This window comes from Lutra lutra, chromosome 9, assembly GCF_902655055.1.
Source record: "Lutra lutra chromosome 9, mLutLut1.2, whole genome shotgun sequence".
In the NCBI taxonomy this organism is placed as follows: domain Eukaryota; kingdom Metazoa; phylum Chordata; class Mammalia; order Carnivora; family Mustelidae; genus Lutra; species Lutra lutra.
In genome coordinates, this window is record NC_062286.1 from 67080164 (window position 1) to 67099122 (window position 18959).

Below are 18959 nucleotides of genomic sequence, written 5' to 3' on the forward strand. Positions count from 1 at the left end.
CTGATGATATTTCAACAGGTAAAAAGAGAAGACATTTGGGAGGTATATCTGCCATTGTGCTGTAGTGTGTACCTCTTGGCAATCTCTGTTCATAAAGCATCTTCTTCAAAAAAATCAAATCCATTTGTTCTGGTTCCCACTTCCATAATTCATCCTAACCACTCAACTAGACTACCTCATTAGCCTCCTGGATGCTTTCTTTACTATCATCCTTTCTGATAGATACTATTTCATCATGGAGTTAAGGTACCTACAGCAAAGATTTCATAATGTCACTTTTTAATGAAACCTACAAGCTTCTAATTTCCTATTGAGCAAAATCTAAACCTGAAAATCCCTCACTGCTTCCCCTCAACTAAACTGCTTAATTTAGCATTCTTATCTTTTCAGTCTATCTAATATGGCCATTCTCTCCATGAGGCTTTCTTCGGTCATTCAAGATAGAAATATTTTCCCTTTTATAAGTTTCTTTTGTACTTAACACAGTACTTTTATTTTGGCACCACTACTACCTTGGATTGTAATACTCATGTATATTTGTTCTCTCTCCTATTGTATTATAAGCAGAGTGGGCTACTTATTGTCTTTTTATACTCTTTGTGTCTTCTTCATTATAAATGATCACTAAATATTGGTTGACTAAACAACATCGCAGTTTGGCATCACAGTTTTTCAGATCATTTTACTTTAGTCTGTGATCTTTGATGTTTCCCTATGTAATATCAAGGACATAAATGAGATGAAGACATGGTGAAACTAGTGTATTCATGTATTGCTGAAGGCAGGAAATTGTTCTCTAAAGGTAAATTAAGCCTAAATAATTCTGCCATAAAGGAAAAAAGTCTGTGTTTGATGAAGATGTGGTTGCAAGATTACTTATATCTACAATTATAAACAGACTATTGAACATTGTAGTTTTTTATTTACATAAATTACATTAAATCACCTTTCATTCCAAACACAATGTGAGATACTAAAAGATCCAAGAATAGGAGAACAGCCACTGTTAATGTCGCTTAACAGCTATTAAAAAACATTAAGAGAATTCCTTTGTCATGATGAAAATATAATACGGAAAATTTTCTTCAAATAAATTGTATTAAATAATTGAATTTTAAATTCTATATCCTCTCATTAAGTAAGTTTGTAAATAAAAAAAAAGGAGGAACTTGAAAAAAAGTCCCTTGTTAATACCTAATACTTTGTTGTCAACTCTAATATCTGTATTTGTTTATGGTTTGGACAGCAGTTAGATTGTAGTCACAAAATATTCATAACTATACAAAATATGGTCCATGTCCTAAAATGCAATTTTTATTTTTGCAGTGATAAGTTAAATGAATTAAGGCGACAAAAGGAGAAATTAGAAGAGAAGATAATGGATCAATACAAATTTTATGACCCATCTCCTCCTAGAAGGTACTGTTAACCAAATTTTATTTATTTTTACTTTGGAAAAAAAAAAGAAAGTTAAGTCTTTTAATTTTTTGAAGGATTTATATGTTGAATTTAAGACTGATAAGAGTTTTTTAAATTATTCTATTAGGAGAGGCAACTGGATTACTCTAAAAATGAGAAAATTGATAAAGTCTAAGAAAGATATTAATCGGGAACGTCAGAAATCTCTAACATTAACACCTACCCGCTCAGACTCCAGTGAAGGATTTCTTCAGCTCCCTCATCAAGATAGTCAAGATAGTTCTTCAGTAGGTTCAAACTCTTTAGAAGATGGCCAAACTTTGGGGACCAAGAAAAGCAGCAGTGAGTGCTTAAACTCTTTAAACATTTGTGATCTCTAGTATTGATTTAGAATTCTTTCAAAAGATTTCTTTAACTTATAACTTCAGCAGTCCTCTGGGTAATAGTCTGATGAATGCATTTCTTTTTAATTTTATATGATTATAAAATTCATGTGTACTGCAATACCGCATGATTTCCTGTATTATGTGTTTCTAAAATACCAAACACAGAAATACCATCATTTAGTCAGGGAGGTTAAACAGTGTCCAAAGAACATTGAGATAAGAGCCAGAATATCTCTGTTACTTGCTAGTTGTAGTAATATGGGTACACCATTCACCTTTGTGTCATACTTCATAGGGTGATTGTGAAGAGAAAGTGAGAAGTGTTTATGAGCTCATCTTGATAATTATTTGTAACTAGAATAATAAGGCATTTTATAATGGATTTTATTCATATACTTTGGTGTCAAATTGGAGCAAAGTTATATTGGTGAGAAGCAAAGAAAAACAGTTATGAATTCAAAGAGAATGTTATTCAGTAATTTAGAAGTAACTGAAGGTTATAAAAATTGTTGAGGGATTGCTTGGTAAAGGATTGATTAAAATTGATGTATATAAGCTTTTATATAAAATTGTGATTTAATTTTTTAAATTACAAATATGATAGTATCACACCATAACATGAACTATACAATTCATAATATTTTTATTTTATTGCTTGTGTGCTTAACTAAATAAGAGCAAAGTAAAAGTCTAAAGAAGTATATTTTAAGAGAAAGAGAAAAGAATCCAAAGCTAGGCCCTTTGAAAATGTCCAAGAAGTTGACTACTAACAATGTTCTTACAGAATATGTAAACAAGATACTTGAATCCACTCATACTATCACCAAAGTCACTAAATTTAAAAAAAAAAATAGGTATTTGTCTGTGTGTATGTATATGTATGTATATATGAAATAGATCTATATAATTTCACTGCTATTCCTTTGAAGTAAATAGGCCAAAATAGCTATTACTTCCCCCCAGGGATAGACTTTACTTATGGCAACTCTCAAAACTCTCAAAAAACTATAGTGTTTGGCTTCAAGGGAATTACCTCGAAAAGAGAGTATTTTGGGAGATAGGAGATGAGGCATTCATTATAGGGTATATTTCAGAATACAGCATCCTAAAAACTAGAATCCATAAGTATTCATGCATACATACATCGTGTATGTGTGTGTGTGTGTGTGTGTGTGTGTGTATTAATCTCAAGAAAGTGTTTAAATGCTGTATCCCAACACAAGATTATCATTACCTGGGTCTTTTGCTATCTAGTCTTATCATTCAAATCTGCATGAAATCCCTTGCATATTCTTGTGGAGAAATCATCAGGTTTACCTTAAAAATATGCCAGATAATTCAATTTTATGTTTCTTTAGATATAAAATATTTGACATCTTATTAAATGAGATATGGTAATAGGTCTACTTAATTTTTTTCCAATTAAAGGAAGATATTTCATAAGGCATTGATTTCTTTCTTTCTTTCTTTTTTTTTTTTCCAAGTAAGCTCTGCATCCAACATGGGGCTTGAACTCACAACCCTGAGATCAAGAGTTGTATGCTCTCTCCTGACTTGGCCAGCTAGGCACCCTAAAGAAAGATTTCAATTCAGATATGATAATGTAACACAAGAAAGGCACAGCAGTCTTTTTTGAGGTCAACTTGTCTGTTTTTAATATAAAGCTGACATTCTTTCATACTCCCTGCTGAAGCATCCAGAATAAGAATCAGAAGGCAGTAATATTCTCCTTTCCTGCAGTTGTTCAGTTTTAGAATTTTTTAAATAAACAAAAACCCAGCAATGCTAATGTTCTCTGAATTTCAGTATGTTGTTTAAAAAAAAATTGTATATCTACAAACTAGTTGACATAATAAGGATCACATTCCACCACTGGAAAATTTAAAATTCCTTTTATCCTGTCTGTCAGTAAAGCAGTCTTTGGAAAACAGTTGAAACAGAAGTATCTAAACAAGACAACATGTGCATGCTGCAACCATTCAGCTTTGTTTTAGCTAAGTGTCCATGTTTACATTACTTTCAGTTCATTTCTTTTTAATCATTAAAAACAGTTGTGTTTACCAAGTTAGAAAAGAAATAGGTCAAATTAAAAGCCAAAATCAGGACTGTTCCTAATAGTGGTCAAGTAAGTTAAAAAGCTGTATGTCCATTGCATTCTCTTTAATGGAGAAGAACTTTGATTAAATATAACTCAAGAATGTTAGTGAGTCTAGTGAGCATTTTAATTTTTATGCAAATGATACCTACTGTAGTTATAATCCTAATTTTCACTTATAGAATTTTTCTGCACAGTGCTACCTTTGTTTTTCTTAGTAAACTCACCCAAAAAGCCCTTCAAAATACCTAAAAATGTTATAAATACATACTTATCTGCCGTTTTTGCTTGCATTATCTTATCTTTTAGCCTTAACAGAGCTTAGTGCTAGCTTTTCTCTTTTCTGTAGTCAACCTTTTGCAAAATGAAATGAATGTAATTGCTCATGTCATCTTTTGAAAGACTTTGCTCTGAAGAATAAATATTTTCTTGGTGCTGTTAAATAATGCACCAGAATTCAAATTAACCCAAAAAAATAATTCCCTATTTCCTTTGTTAAAGTTTTCCTTTGTTAAAGAAAATAATGAAAGTTTTTAATTTCTTTACATTGTTTTAAACATTCCCTGGGCACCCTAGTTTTTGTTGATATATATTAATAGAATACTCTTGTAAAATGTGTATTTTCTTTTTTTTTTTTAAGATTTTATTTATTTGACACACAGAGAGAGATCACAAGTAGGCAGAGAGGCAGGCAGAGAGAGAGGGAGAAGCAGGCTCCCTGCTAAGCAGAGAGTCCGATGCAGGCCTTGATCCCAGGACCCTGGGATCTTGACCTGAGCCGAAGGCAGAGGCTTAACCTGCTGAGCCTCCCAGGCGCCCAAAATGTGCATTTTCTTAAGAAGTTTTTTTTTTCCCAAGATGAAGTCTTTTTATTTAAAAAGTTAAAGAATTGGAAAGCCTTGTACATTTTCATCATGTATACTGTGGCCCACCAGTAACCCTAATTTTAAAGGTATACCTTTACAACTTATTGACAACTTATTATTATTAACTTATTATTAACAACTAGTTAATAGGAAAACTGTTCCTTCAGTAAGTACTTCTAATCAGTTCCTGTATTTGTAGGACTTTAGCCAATTGAAGCTTTCAAAGTATATGTTCCTCATCATTGTCTTCAGTGCTTTCCAAGTATTTTAAAGTGTCAAAGTACATATTTCATATTTCATTATCACTCAGCAGCATGAGAATAATAGCTTTAGTATAGCATACATAGCTGAAACTCAGACATTCATTTCTGTCCTTAATTTCAACATTTAACTCCCATCTGTTCTTCTCCCTTTTTTCTTTCATTTTTCTGTTTCTGTTTTTCCTCATGCTCTGACATTAAAGTGGTTGCACTGAAAAGACTGCCCTTTTTGAGGAACAGACCGAAGGATAAAGACAAAATGAAGGCCTGCTACCGTCGTTCCATGTGTAAGACTTTATGACAGTTCAGCTTCTTTCAAATGACTACACTGGCTTCCATTACTAATTTTTCACTAACCTTTCTCTGGACTGTGCCAATTTTCTTATTTTGCAAAGTGCAGTCTTCCTCTAATTCAAGGAGCTGGAAAAAAAATTTTTTTTTTTCAAAATGGCACTGAATTCCCATTATATGTATGTTCACTGATACATATACATGACATATGTTTAGTCATACATGTAATATAAATTTCCAGTGCCTTCTAAAAGTTGGCAGAAAAAAAGAAACTTTTTTCTATGCCATAGAGATTTTTCCCCCAAAGAAATTTGCTTAAAATATAACAAAACCTTTAGCATTAGGAATTTATTTTCTTAATGAACTAAATTAAACAAATAAATAAATAAAATGGCCTATAACCCTTGAAAACGTTTGTCATTCTTTATATATTAATACTCTTTTTTTAAGTGGTATGGGTAATTACATAATTAAATTAAATGTCACTTTGGATATCATCTCTTTCAGGTTTTTATTGAATGGTATACTTACTTGATTCGTAAAATGAATTCTTCAGTAACCTGCTCTGACCAAGGACTCTTTGTCATTTTCAATAATGATGCTGTATAAGAACTGCTCTCCATCTTACCTTTATTCATTCCATTTCTGTCATCACCAAATCCCATTATGAAGGCTTCTAATTATATTGCACATCACTGCGCAAAAGCATGGCAGTTGTACAGAGTAAAATTCCTTTTCCTATCTTTAAAGGGGGTGGAGGTGGGATAAAAATATTTACTGAAATTTATCAGCCTTTGGCCTACTCATTTCATTCAGCTGAATGCATGTCATAATTCAAATGACCTTGTGGTTATAGTCTTTGATGTACACTTGCATTAATCCATAGACAAAAACCAGATCATTTATAATACAAGATAGAAATAAGAGCAGATACATTAACCATGCTGATTCATTTGCTTTCATTTGCATCCCAGCCATGAATGACCTGGTGCAGTCCATGGTCCTAGCAGGAGGACAGTGGACAGGTAGTACTGAGAATTTGGAGGTTCCTGATGATATTTCAACGGGTAAAAGGAGAAAAGAATTGGGAGCTATGGCCTTCTCTACTACAGCCATCAACTTTTCAACTGTCAACTCTTCTGCAGGCTTCAGATCCAAGCAGTTGGTTAATAATAAAGGTATAGGCCGTCTGCTCTTTGCACTGTGGTGTAACTGTTGGCAACAGGAATTTTAATTTGACTTTTCCATGTGTACTTTTTTGACAGCAACAACCTGAAATAATTTACCAAAACAGTCTGGATTCGATTTGAGAGACTTTTCAAATCATTTCAAAAATTTAAAACATCATACAAATAATTAAAATCTTTCCTAGGCCTTTCATAATAAACAGCTAATTAACTAACAAGAAAAGGAAAAGTAAGCCAAGTAAAGAGTAAGAAAGGGAAAAAGTGATAATAGAAACTTAAAAAAAAAAAATGTAAAAACACTACAACTTCAAACAAAACCACGTAGAACAACCCCGGCTCTTGCTTTGCTTTGCAGGGTCCTTGGGGAGATTGTTTCACTGCTTCTGGTGTTAAGCGAGTCAACTCTCATTCATCACAGCTATTCTGTTTCTTATTCTTAGTTCCAGTTTCTGGTTAAGTCTATGAAATATGTTAAATCAAGATGTGTTACATGTGATTGAAAGAGAATATCCATATCTACATAAATGAAATTTTATAATGGTTTTTTTGTTTAAAAATATTTTTATATCCATTTTGCTATTTTATGTAGATACTACATCCTTTGAAGACATAAGTCCACAAGGTATTAGTGATGATTCTAGTACGGGATCAAGAGTTCATGGTAAGATATGAACTTTACTTAGAGAGTACATATTCCATACAGAATGGGAATGCTGAGGCTCTGGCACTGATTTGGCGAATGTGGCATTGCCAGCAAGCATGTTTTCTCTAACCTGCATCTCATAGCTACTTCTACCATTTCTTCAAACCTAATATACCTTTTAGCCCCTTTTAAGATTATTGCTTCATCTAAGTAGTGTCTCTCTTGGTCAAGGTCATTTATAAAGTATACCTGCACAATGCTTACAGGTGATTTTGTTGCTGTTTTGGTATAAGGTTAAAGTTATGAGAAACACATTTTACCATTAGTTTAAAAAATATTTAGTTAGTAAAGGATGAACTCTAAGAAACCACATGTTCTGCAGTGGTGAGTATTTCAGATTTTTAAGTTTCTGGAGAGATCTGCAAAACCATATCTTGCCAAACTAAATTATTAATATATAAATGGATAACATATTGAGAGAATTTCATCTATAAGCAGGATTTTAAAACAGGGTAGGGTTGTGTTAACTGTGCAATTGCTGCCCTTGTTATGGGTAGGAATGCAGGATATTAACTGCAGATGCTCATGTTCCTCCTGTTTGTGGCATCTCTGCAGTGTGCAGGGTTCCATGTCTGATCTGTTGTAAGTGACCTAATCACTAGCACTTTTCTTCTTTTGGCATGTCATTCTACTCAACCAAAACAGTTCTGGTATCCATCTAGAAATCACTTCCAAATCTAAATATGCCCTTTATTTTCTTTTCTTTGGATCTCAACTAGTGTTTCAGAAGTTTCTTATTCTAAAGTGTCTAACTGAAGTATCTGGAAATGCTTTTGCTCTCTTATCTGTAAGATTCAACTCTGGGCATGCTCAGCCTGTGAAAGTATGCATGATTGCTTCCTCAAAGCATTCTGTGATCAGAATGTAAAAGTTCAATGTCATTAGCTAGAAGTTTTATTACACTGTCTCCTGATTTTTTCATTTAGCTTCAAGACCAGCCAGCCTTGATAGTGGCAGAACATCCACTAGCAATAGTAACAATAATGCTTCACTCCATGAAGTCAAAGGTATGCTGTAGGTAAATTTATTAATATTGTCCATCTATTTCCAGATTTTATAATTTAGAAGATTGATGACGTTTCTGGGGTAAAGTATGAAATCCAAATCATCTATGTTTAGAACATAGTTCCTTGAAACATTTTATACTTCATACATTGTCATACAGTATGTACAATGTATATAAATGTAAAAACAGGAGCAGTTACTTTGGTTGCCATTTTTCATCTTCATAGATAAAATATTTTTATGTAATTTTTAACTTCAAAAATATCTTTAGGTCCTTATTTTTCTTATGTTTTTGTCTTCGTCATGAAAATGGTTGTCCTTAATTTTCTCATGAGGCATGTACATTGAACTCCCATTACAGAAGTGTTTTAGAAATACACGGGGCGCCTGGGTGGCTCAGCGGGTTAAGCCGCTGCCTTCGGCTCAGGTCATGATCTCAGGGTCCTGGGATCGAGCCCCGCATCGGGCTCTCTGCTCGGTGGGGAGCCTGCTTCTTCCTCTCTCTCTGCCTGCCTCTCTGCCTACTTGTGATCTCTCTCTGTCAAATGAATAAATAAAATCTTTAAAAAAAAAAAAAAGAAATACTTTTAGTTTAACTTATTCACAAAATAAGGGGAAATAATTTTTTTAATTCAAGAAGACAGTTGTGTTTGTGTATAACAGACAAATGGATGCACATAACTTATATAAAAAATTACTTCAAGATTTTTTCATAATTTAATATGCATTCTAAGGTAAAGTTTTTACATAAATGTCTAGAGGCCTTGACTAGTACTTTTTCCCTTAAAGGTATACTGCCTACTCGCATTCTGGAGTTGTTTAATAGATTATAAAATATGGCTAAAGTACTTATTCCCTATAGTCCAGAATTGTCAGATTATAAGGAATGCATGTGTTCTGTTGCTTTTTGTGTTATAAAATCATTTTGTCTCCGTTGTAATTTTATCATTAATGCTATAACTCTGTTGCAGTGGGCTGAAATATCTGATCTTAAGAAAGGATTTTTTTTTTAACTTACATAATCATGTTCTTACGCTCAGTAGAAAAATTTAGTCTGAAAATATGAAGTAATTTCTTTTCTGATTTGAAAATTTAAGAAAATCTTCCTTTTGTAAAATATTATATAACTTGAGCCAAGTTCTTTAATGACCCACTTTACTCTGTATGATTAGGGAACCATGGAAAGTTGTATTTTCCATCTTGATACTGTATGTATACAGTTTGCTATCAGTTAGAATCCACATAAGGAATAGCATTAAACATAGAGAGCTTTTCCCCAGAACTAGTAATTTGCATTCCGTACAGTTGCTGAACCTCAGTTGAATCTTTTATGGCTATATAGCCACATACCAACAGTGGAAAGCAGGAACAGTCAGATGATTCAGACATTAAAGAACAAAATACAAAACGTATTTTATTTTATATTTTTACTAGAACTTGCTAAATATCTATATCATATCTCCATTGAATTTCTTTTATATGCCTGCTATTTAAATTTGAAAAAAATTATTTAAGATTATTCATTCAGAATGAATAGAGAAACCTTCAAGTACGGAATGAAGATTTCATAGACAAAGAATTAGAATTTTTAACTTCTGAATTTGTATTCTGGTTTTAACATTCTGAAATTATTTTAAATTTGTATAATCATCTTTTGTTCTAAATATTGAGGTGTTTTACAGTTACTTGAACCTGAGTTTTAAAAAATATATTATTTACTTATTTTTTTATTCACTCATTCGGCAAATGTATTGAGTAGCCTGCTTTGTAGTTTGGCTCTGAGTGTAGTGGTGGAAGCAAATTACTTGCCTTTGTAGAACTTAAAATATTTGTCAAAATGAGATTAGAGTATACTGTTAGACTGATGAAAGATGAACACAGTTTACTATGCATTTCTAAATAAAGCTTGAAAGTCAGTTGAGCTATTCATTAGAATCCGGTCAACAAATATTATTACTTACATAGTTTTAATCTCATTTCTGTTACCGAACCCTTAACACGCCATTTACTCCAAAAGCAGGTGCAGTTAATATCCAAAGCAGGCCACAGAGCCACAGCAGTGGAGAGTTTAGCCTGCTTCATGATCATGAGGCTTGGTCCAGCAGTGGTAGCAGTCCAATCCAGTACTTGAAGAGACAGACCAGATCAAGTCCAATGCTCCAGCACAAAATGCCTGAATTATTAGAGAGTCGAGCACATCACAAGATCAAAACTGGTTCCCCTGGAAGTGAAGTTGTTACTCTACAACAGTTTTTGGAAGAAAGCAACAAGCTTACCTCAATACAGGTTAGTTTTATCTAGTAGTAGGACCCGAATTTAGATAGACACTGCAAGTTAAGTTTCTGTGACTGAACTATAGAGCTTCTTTTTAAGTTAAGGGCTGCTTAGCAATTTTATATCATACAGTCTAATATATCAGGAAAGTAAAGGCTTGGCTGCATTCACTAATCTGTTGTGATATCTTTTTTAACAGATAAAATCCTCAAGTCAAGAGAATCTTTTAGATGAAGTAATGAAAAGTTTGTCTGTATCTTCTGACTTTTTGGGAAAAAACAAGCCAGTTAGCTGTGGTCTGGCCAGGTCAGTAAGTGGAAAAACCCCAGGAGACTTCCACGATAGACGGACAAGTAAGCCTGAACAATTTGTGAGACCCAGTCCTCGCAAGACTGAAGATGCCTACTTCATTAGCTCTCCAGGAAAACCTACACTAGCCACTCAAGGAAAGATAAAATTAGTAAAAGAAACTTCTCTGTCACGACAATCAAAAGATAGTAATCCTTATGCCACTTTACCTCGTGCAAGCAGTGTGATCTCTACTGCCGAAGGAACTACTCGAAGGACAAGCATCCATGATTTTTTGACCAAGGACAGTAGACTACCTATATCAGTTGATTCACCACCAGCTACTGATGATAGCATCACTGCAGCATCTAGTGAGTACCTTTTACACCAGTGGTCCTCTCATACACTTCACAGTCCAGCCCATGCTGTAGGTTCTCATGCACAAAATGATTTAGCTACGGATAAGCCCAAGTCTCTATATACCCAGACTAGAAACTCAAGAACAGAGAAGTCACATTTTCTAAACCAAACTTTTGCCATTGTTAATACATCTAATAATGCATTTGGAATATCAGATGAAGGTAGTGTGGAGTCATTTACTGTGGCTCATCCATCTCAGCCATTTTTATCCCTGAATACAGAATTAGTTAGTAACATAAGTGGGTTACCTCCCAGGCCAATCACCAGAGTAACTGACCAGGCTTCTGCCCCTTTGGATAGAACTGCAAAGAAAGATAATGAACAGTTTTCTGATTATCAGAACCCTAGTAACAGTAACCCACAGACTTCTACAGATAGCCATAATCTTATCACTCCTGCATGCTTCTATCCTGATGACACAGAAGCTACATTGTTGGTTTCTGAGGATAATCAGACTGTTTGGTATGAATATGGTTGTGTTTGATCAAAACTGCACAATATCATGCTGATGTTACTTGATATGCACTGTGCTTCTCTAATCTGATTTGAAGAGCTGCTGTTGAAAAGTATAATTTGGCTAGGCTTATATTTTTATTTTAAATTGTGGCATAGTGTTCACTTGTACATGATGGCATGTGTATAAATATGAATGTGTAACCACACCAAAGCCTGCATGAAGTATTAATTGCATTGTACATTTTCTGCATGACTTTGAAAACCTTAACAATACATGCTTCTCTTTCACGTTTCTTGTCACCTGATACGAGATTGTTACTTTGATACCTGGAAGCATATTAAAATAGTTGCATGCTATAATTACCAAGAAGGCATTTCCAAGTCATGTTTACTTTGTTGCTCCCAAAAAAAGAATGCTCATTTTCTCCCTTCCACCTTTTTTGCTCCCCTTCCCTCCCTCTCTTCCTCCTTAACTCTTCACTCCTTTCTTCCCCTGGAATGTGTACTTCCTGTTGCACATGTACAGTGTTAAGGAAACTATGTAAAAAAGATGTCATTTTCTTTTGCCATTTAACTGTGTCTCCTGTCTTGCCATTTTATTTTTGAGGAAATAGTCATAACTCCATTAACACTTTCTGTAGCAAATATTAACTACTGCCCATATTTATAAAATTGTTCAGACTTAAAACCTTGGTGATACTCAAAATTAGTGTAATTCTTTAAAAACCCGATCAGATTTACATGTTACTTATACAGTGACTAGGAGCATTTGTATTAGTTGTTTCTTCATTTTCTTCATCTGATACATGTAAGAACTCAAGTACTATCTTTCCTTCAAGATGACTTTTTTACTTGGAATCAGTTAATACATTAGATTTGCTAGTTCTTTTTTTTTATATAGAGTTAAAGAGAAATAAATCAAATCATACTCAATGTGTTGGAAGTTTGCATTTTTACTTCTTTTCAAAAAAGGTAGTAAGTTTACAAAGTAGTGAAGATTGTTGCTTCTGTAATCTATTTATTAAATTACATGTGTCTGTCCTTAAAACAGCTTTTTAAATGAGTACATTGTGCTAAAATAGCATTAGAATTGAAATAAACAGGTGTGTTTTTAGTGGAACAAATTTTAGAATTACAAACAGAAAATTTTAGCTAAAAAAATAACTATATAAGATAACATATTTTCTAAGTCTGACTCTAGTATCATCAACTTTAAAAATTATCTTGCTGTGGTCATAGCACTTTTACAGAAGAATCAGCTAAACTTGAATCTCTGACTCCCAGAATTAAAACAAAACAAAGCCATAACCCTGATTCACTTACTTCTGGAGGAGTAGATCTTAGCTCTGTCTCTGGAATGTTTTTGTCATTTTGATTCAGCCGAAATATTACTGCTAATAACTCAGCCTGCCATCTGGAAAGGAATGCTTTGAAATGTAACTTTCTAAATGGGGAGGAAATCACTATTCTATACATGTTGTTGCATTAAATTATTACTGTTATTAATTGAGCCAAAGGAAAGAGACTCCACAGAGAATCTTTGCTTAATGAAATTTCTATCTTTTAAATTAAGCCATTCTCTGGGACTTACAGAAGATCATTGAGGGGGCTAGGCCCTCTCCATTTTTATCTTTGATTATGCTGCTTTTCTCACAGCCAGCTATTACTAAAAATGATTCTGTGCAGATAATCACATAAGCACAATCAGAAATTTTTCATATTTTTTAGTACCACCCAATATATTTTTTCCTTGAATATATCTATCTATTTTATTGTCAGTTGTTTCGCTGTCAGTCCTAACATTAAAAATGTTTTTGGCATCTCTTCTTTTTTTTTAAAACCTAGTAATAAACCTTAATGGTAAATATAAGTGAAATTAGATAGGGGCCACATATGATTAAAATGTAATAACTCATGTTACTTTTTTACCACTTTGAGTCAAGAGGTATTTCATAACCATTTCAACTCTTTAAATATTAATGATCTGGCCCTACACTTTAAATTTAAAATATTAAATTTATTTATGCAAAATGTAGAGAAATCTTGTGCTATTATATTAAAACTGTCTGGTTATTTTACAAAATTAGACTTTCAGGAAAGCAGTATTTCCAATACCAATGGCTACAGTTTATAGTATAACCTGTTTTCAAAAGGAACATACACACTGTGCATTTAAGACAGATCCATACCATGTCCATGTGTCTTGGGGATTGTCTGTGAGAATACAGGCTAGACTTCCTCCAGAGACTATCAGCAGCTATGGAGTCCTAGCTTTTTAAAGTTTGGAAAATACCAGTTTCTTCCTTATGTTTCTTCATAGCCCTTGGAACCAAATTTTTAGCATAGGAGAACCTTAGAAATCACATACAGCCAGTGTTTTCTAAACTTTAAAAAAATCAACATACTGCTTGCTGTAAGTCTTACAAAGATGCAGTAGTATTTTAACTTATTATTGTTTTTAAAGATAAGATTAACCAACTCTGACTCAGTTGAGCAGCTGCACTTTTTTCCTCTAAGACATCTCCATAAATATCCTATAATTTCATAAAGGAATATCTGGAAAACTTTGGAGATTCAGTACCCTGATTTTAGATGAAACTGAGTAGCATTCACATTTCTGCCCTGGGTTTCTAGAACTCATACCCTTATTATTTGTGTGACATCAAAAACACATTGTTAGGCATTGGGTCCCCTGTGACCAAAGCAGTTTTAGCTGTTAACAGTGAAAGTAGGCATATTACAAAATTTTTCTCAGTAAATGAAACAAATACTTCATTGTGGATGTTTCTGTGGTTGCATGCAAGGTTATTTTTTCTTTAAAACTATTTGTGACCATTTAGTAAATAAACATAGTAAGTAAATCTACCTGACGCTACTAAAAGGACACATTATTTCTGGCTTTTAAAATGCAATAATCAGTCTTTAAGTAATAAGATGTCTGTTAGATTAATAAATTTCCCAGAGTTAGATTCTTTCTCCTTCAACAAGAGCTCGTTAGTTTCATAACTTCATGAATTATATTATGCTTAACATTTGATTAAATAATATGAAATGCTTTTCTCCTGCAGATGTGGACAAAGTACAAGAAAGCAGAAATTCAAAAAGCAGGTCTAGGGAGCAGCAAAGCTCCTAATTCTATTACCCACTACATGCCATGTGGGCCAAGTGGTGAGTTTCTTGCTTAAAATGTAAATGAGATTAGTCTCATTTCTACAAACTAACCATGTTACTTATAAGAACAAGTGCACATTGCATTAACAGATGTAAATATTGCTTGCTCATTTCATGATTTTCTGTCCTACTTACTAGTCAAGCAAGATTTATTGATTGCTGTAAGTTTTTGCCTATCAGTGCAGGAAACAAACCTTTAAATAGTTTTCTTTTTTTCTTAATTTAATTTTACTCGTGAATAATGTTTTAGGAATTCCTTTTTTAATTTGAAGCCTTTTTTTTTTTTTTTTTTTTGGTAGGAATACAACTTTCCCACAGTGTTTTTGATAATTGAGAATAAACAATAAATTAAATACCTTTTGTATGAAGAGCCACTTGAAGAAAAATTGTCTCTGGCTTTCTGTCACTCTCCTTCCTGTAGAAGACATATCTGGTGCATGTTGTTCTTATAGTGGCTGCTCTGATTTTTATAGCTCTCTCTTATCTTCAAGCTTTTCTTATATTTTCTTTCTTCTTTCTACCTTCCAACTAAATACAGAGAGAAAAGTGTCCTTCAGTTTCTCAGTGTGAAGCCTTTATTTCTGAAGTAACAAGACACCCAACTATAGGAATCATTTTAAAAATCTTTAAGGAGACTTTAAACAATCCTTCGTGACTAGAGCAGGCAAGAAATAAAAAACCTTCATTCCTTCCTTGAATCAAGGAGCACTACTGGAGTCAACTGCCAAAATTTTTAGAAGGTTTTAGGACTTACTATACATTGTATTGATAAGATCTACTGAATAAAGGATGTTCTCTCACTAAGGACCAAGTGTTTTAAGGTTCCAAGAAGTACTCCAAGAACAATCTACTTCTTTCGTCATTTGTTTATGAATTTATCCATGTTTGCTTAATGCTTCTGCTAAGTATTAGCCAAAATCTAGCCATTTATATTTAGTTGTGTAAATCTAAATTAAATGCTGTAGTATGTTGTGGAATGTACTATATATCAAGATACAGAGAACATTGTTTTGGCATGTCAGAGCCTTACTTGGTTAGCAGACTGCATGTGTTGGTATCCTTTCTTTTTTTTTTAACCAATTATTTTGATGCACTGCAAAAGAAATTCAGTTTATAAAGATAAATCTGAAAAATAGGAGCTATAAAAATTTACAGTAATATTAATCTTTCTGTATTACCCTTTAAGCAACACTAAGCATTCATACGTGGATCCAAGGTAATTAAAAAGCGTTTTTCTGAAACTTTTTTAGTAAGGTGGTTTTCCAGCAAATTGCATTCCCAAGATAATGCTGTTGTGTTTTAAATTCATTTCCCTTCTTTAGTATTGGGTTATGTATGTGTGTTTGTTTTTTTAACATGAGAGCTGACTGTTGCTTAAGAAGTTTTCTTATGGCAAAAAAAAAAAAAATGTAAATAATTTACTATGATCTACATTTTGCCAGGAACTCATTTATTTTTAAGGTTATCACATAATAATAAGAACTTTTCTGTTTTTGTCCTTTATAATAATACATTAAAGTTGGTAACTGTTATTGGTACTTTTGAAATATTTGTATGCATTTGTTACCTTAAACATTTGAAAGAAGCACAAAAAAAGTAGATTTAGTTAACCCAGGGAAACATCCATTTTTTTGTAGCTCCAATTTTATATCACAGTTTTATTTTCTTATGAAATCAAAAATGCATTGATACTTATTAATGCAAATTCATTATTTAACATAAATATCAGCTAATCTTAAAGGTCTGAAATGAGAAAGATAATGACTTTTTTATTTTAACAGTATACTTCTTAGGCTCTCATTACCAGCTCTAAAAAATCTTTCTGGAATAATTCCATATTCATAGTGTGGTTTAGGAACTATGTGTTTCATCACTAACCTAGTAGCCATGAGAACTGTATGTTTCTCTCCCTTCCCAACCTTCCCTCCCCCTCTTTTTGGTAGGCCAGTTAGCAGTATTGTGTTCATAGTCTACTTTCAGAAAGACTTAATGAAAAGAAAGACAGCATGTATAGTTGACCAGAAATTAAAAAGGAATTTAGAGAACTTGGACTTACTTAATGCCACCATTAACTTGGGTTTTGCCACCAAATAATGCTGTAAAATTAAATCACTTTTAAACTCTTGGATGAAAGGTGCTATGTAAATGTAAATACAAAGGATTCTTACTAAAATACAACTATTGCACAACAGACTTATTTAAAACTTATTCTCTAGACTTTGAAACATCTCTCTCCATCATGACTCCCTAGATTCAAGAATCAAACTGATAATGGGCATCATGGCAGTCTAGAGATACTTGCATGTAAAAAATGTAAATTCATTTTTAGGTGGATAAATTGAAAGTAAATATAGAAGTTATGTTTTAGCTAAATACAGTAAGTGGGTAACTTAGATTTATATTAACTAGCATCTAATTTGCACAACTAGGACACATCCCAGGACAATTACTGAAAGTTGGAATTTAATGAGTAGGAAGTGGCCCGGTGAGGGTGAATCATACCACAGCTTGACCTCTCCAGAACACTAATGTCCTAAAATAGAGAACCTATTGACTTAAGCAGCACGTTATTGCTTCACATCGAACATGCTCAGGGGCAGCCTATATAGTACTGGGTCTGATGAGGCTGACCCTGAGAAAGTGCAGTTAGAGACAACCAAGGGGGAACACTTAAGACTGCAAAGGTAGGAATATTCTCAATTATATTCATTACCTTTTTCATACCATTTCAAGAAAGGACTAGGTAATAACCTCGTGAATATTTTACTTTCTCCAAAAGATTCAGAAGCAAATTTAGTAGGAAGTCACTCCTTTCCCTTAGATAAACTGCTTCTGCCAAACAACGTAGTATGGCTACCTAGAAACTTACTGGGGCCACTTTCCTGACTGGGGCCTGACATGCTTTTATCTGGCTAATCTTCTAAATCAACAGCTAACCCCCCTCCCAAGAAACTGAAGATTTAATATACAGGGTAATAAGCTTCCACAAAGAACTCCAATGAAGTGCTTCAGATCTGGCCATGTGGAAAGAAAGGTTTGGTCCACGTTTTTAAACTGGTGGTTACCAAAGAGTTCATGTAACAGGTTTGTATGTAGCACCTTTCATGCAAGGCATGGTAAAAGCCTATTAAAAAATCACTGTGCATATTACAGAATTGCAACCACCTCACAAATGAAGTATTACAGCCTGCACTGTCTTAACAGTTTATGTCAGGAAGTGAAAAAGATGCTGTACCAAATCTGGAATTACAATGAGGAGTAATGATGTATGCTAAATGACTTTGTATTTTAAGTTACATTTATGAGGAAAGTGAGTTTTTGTGTTTTTCTTTTCTGCTACACTTCGTCCTGAGATGTATTTTTTCTTTAAGCCTTGAATGAGTAATACAAAAGGAGCCCATTTTGTGATATAAACCTTGATGTACATGTTGAGATATTTGGACAATGAAAATGCCTTAAAAGGAATGCTTATGGATAAAGTTGCACTTATAACACCCTTTAACAAAACCTGATTTTAAACTGTCTTTTTTCTTTTCTACTAAGGGTTCTCTTTCAGTGTTTGCCATTGTACTTATAATTGTTATTAAATACCAAATCAAATAATATAAAAGCTGTAACATTTCCTTTAAAAGTAATACTACTGAGGGATTTGGAGTTGAATGGCAATGATTATTACTTGGTAATACCCATTATCAGCCACAGGAAGCCAGTTTGTAACAAACCATCATTGGTTGGATTTATGTTTTTAAAAACATTTCATTATTTTTCATTTTAGACTTTATTACTCCTTAAAAAATTAAGTTGGTTTAACATTCACTTAAACTGATCTAAAAATAAAACAGAGGTGATTTTTGTAACAAGTGGTTAATAATCATTTTAAAAATTATAACATATAATTTAGCTAAGTATTATCTTTCTTTTCCCTTTGCCCTGGAAAACCTTTTTTCAGACATAACCCATAATCTTGTTTAGATGATTCTAGATCTTTTAGGGATGAATATTGGAGGTTTGGGAAAAGAATGGAATCTTACCAGTTCTGTCAATCCTCACATAGGTTTAAATACAGTAATATATTGCACAAAGCAGTGTCTTTCATTTTCATTTATTGATTTTGGGAAGGCAGAATGTTAGAGAGGCA

General features: G+C 33.2%; 1 protein-coding gene across 7 annotated transcripts in view; it reads left to right on the forward strand.

Moving 5' to 3' along the window:
• The window catches only part of CCDC88A (coiled-coil domain containing 88A), a 132090-nt gene extending 113187 nt beyond the window's left edge, over positions 1-18903 (forward strand). For 2 of the 7 annotated variants that reach the window (XM_047744250.1, XM_047744244.1), the window contains exons 24-33: positions 1327-1419; positions 1547-1761; positions 5230-5313; positions 6292-6495; positions 7094-7165; positions 8134-8214; positions 10230-10498; positions 10686-11145; positions 14719-14818; positions 15360-18903. In XM_047744250.1, coding sequence (XP_047600206.1) covers positions 1327-1419; positions 1547-1761; positions 5230-5313; positions 6292-6495; positions 7094-7165; positions 8134-8214; positions 10230-10498; positions 10686-11145; positions 14719-14783 — 1543 coding nt within the window. In that variant the 3' untranslated portion in view covers positions 14784-14818; positions 15360-18903. Of the gene's footprint in view, positions 1-1326; positions 1420-1546; positions 1762-5229; positions 5314-6291; positions 6496-7093; positions 7166-8133; positions 8215-10229; positions 10499-10685; positions 12315-14718; positions 14819-15359 lie in introns of those variants that run through there. The other 5 variants (XM_047744249.1, XM_047744247.1, XM_047744245.1 and 2 more) reach the window with 4 other exon arrangements.
• Positions 18904-18959: the final 56 nt, after the last annotated feature.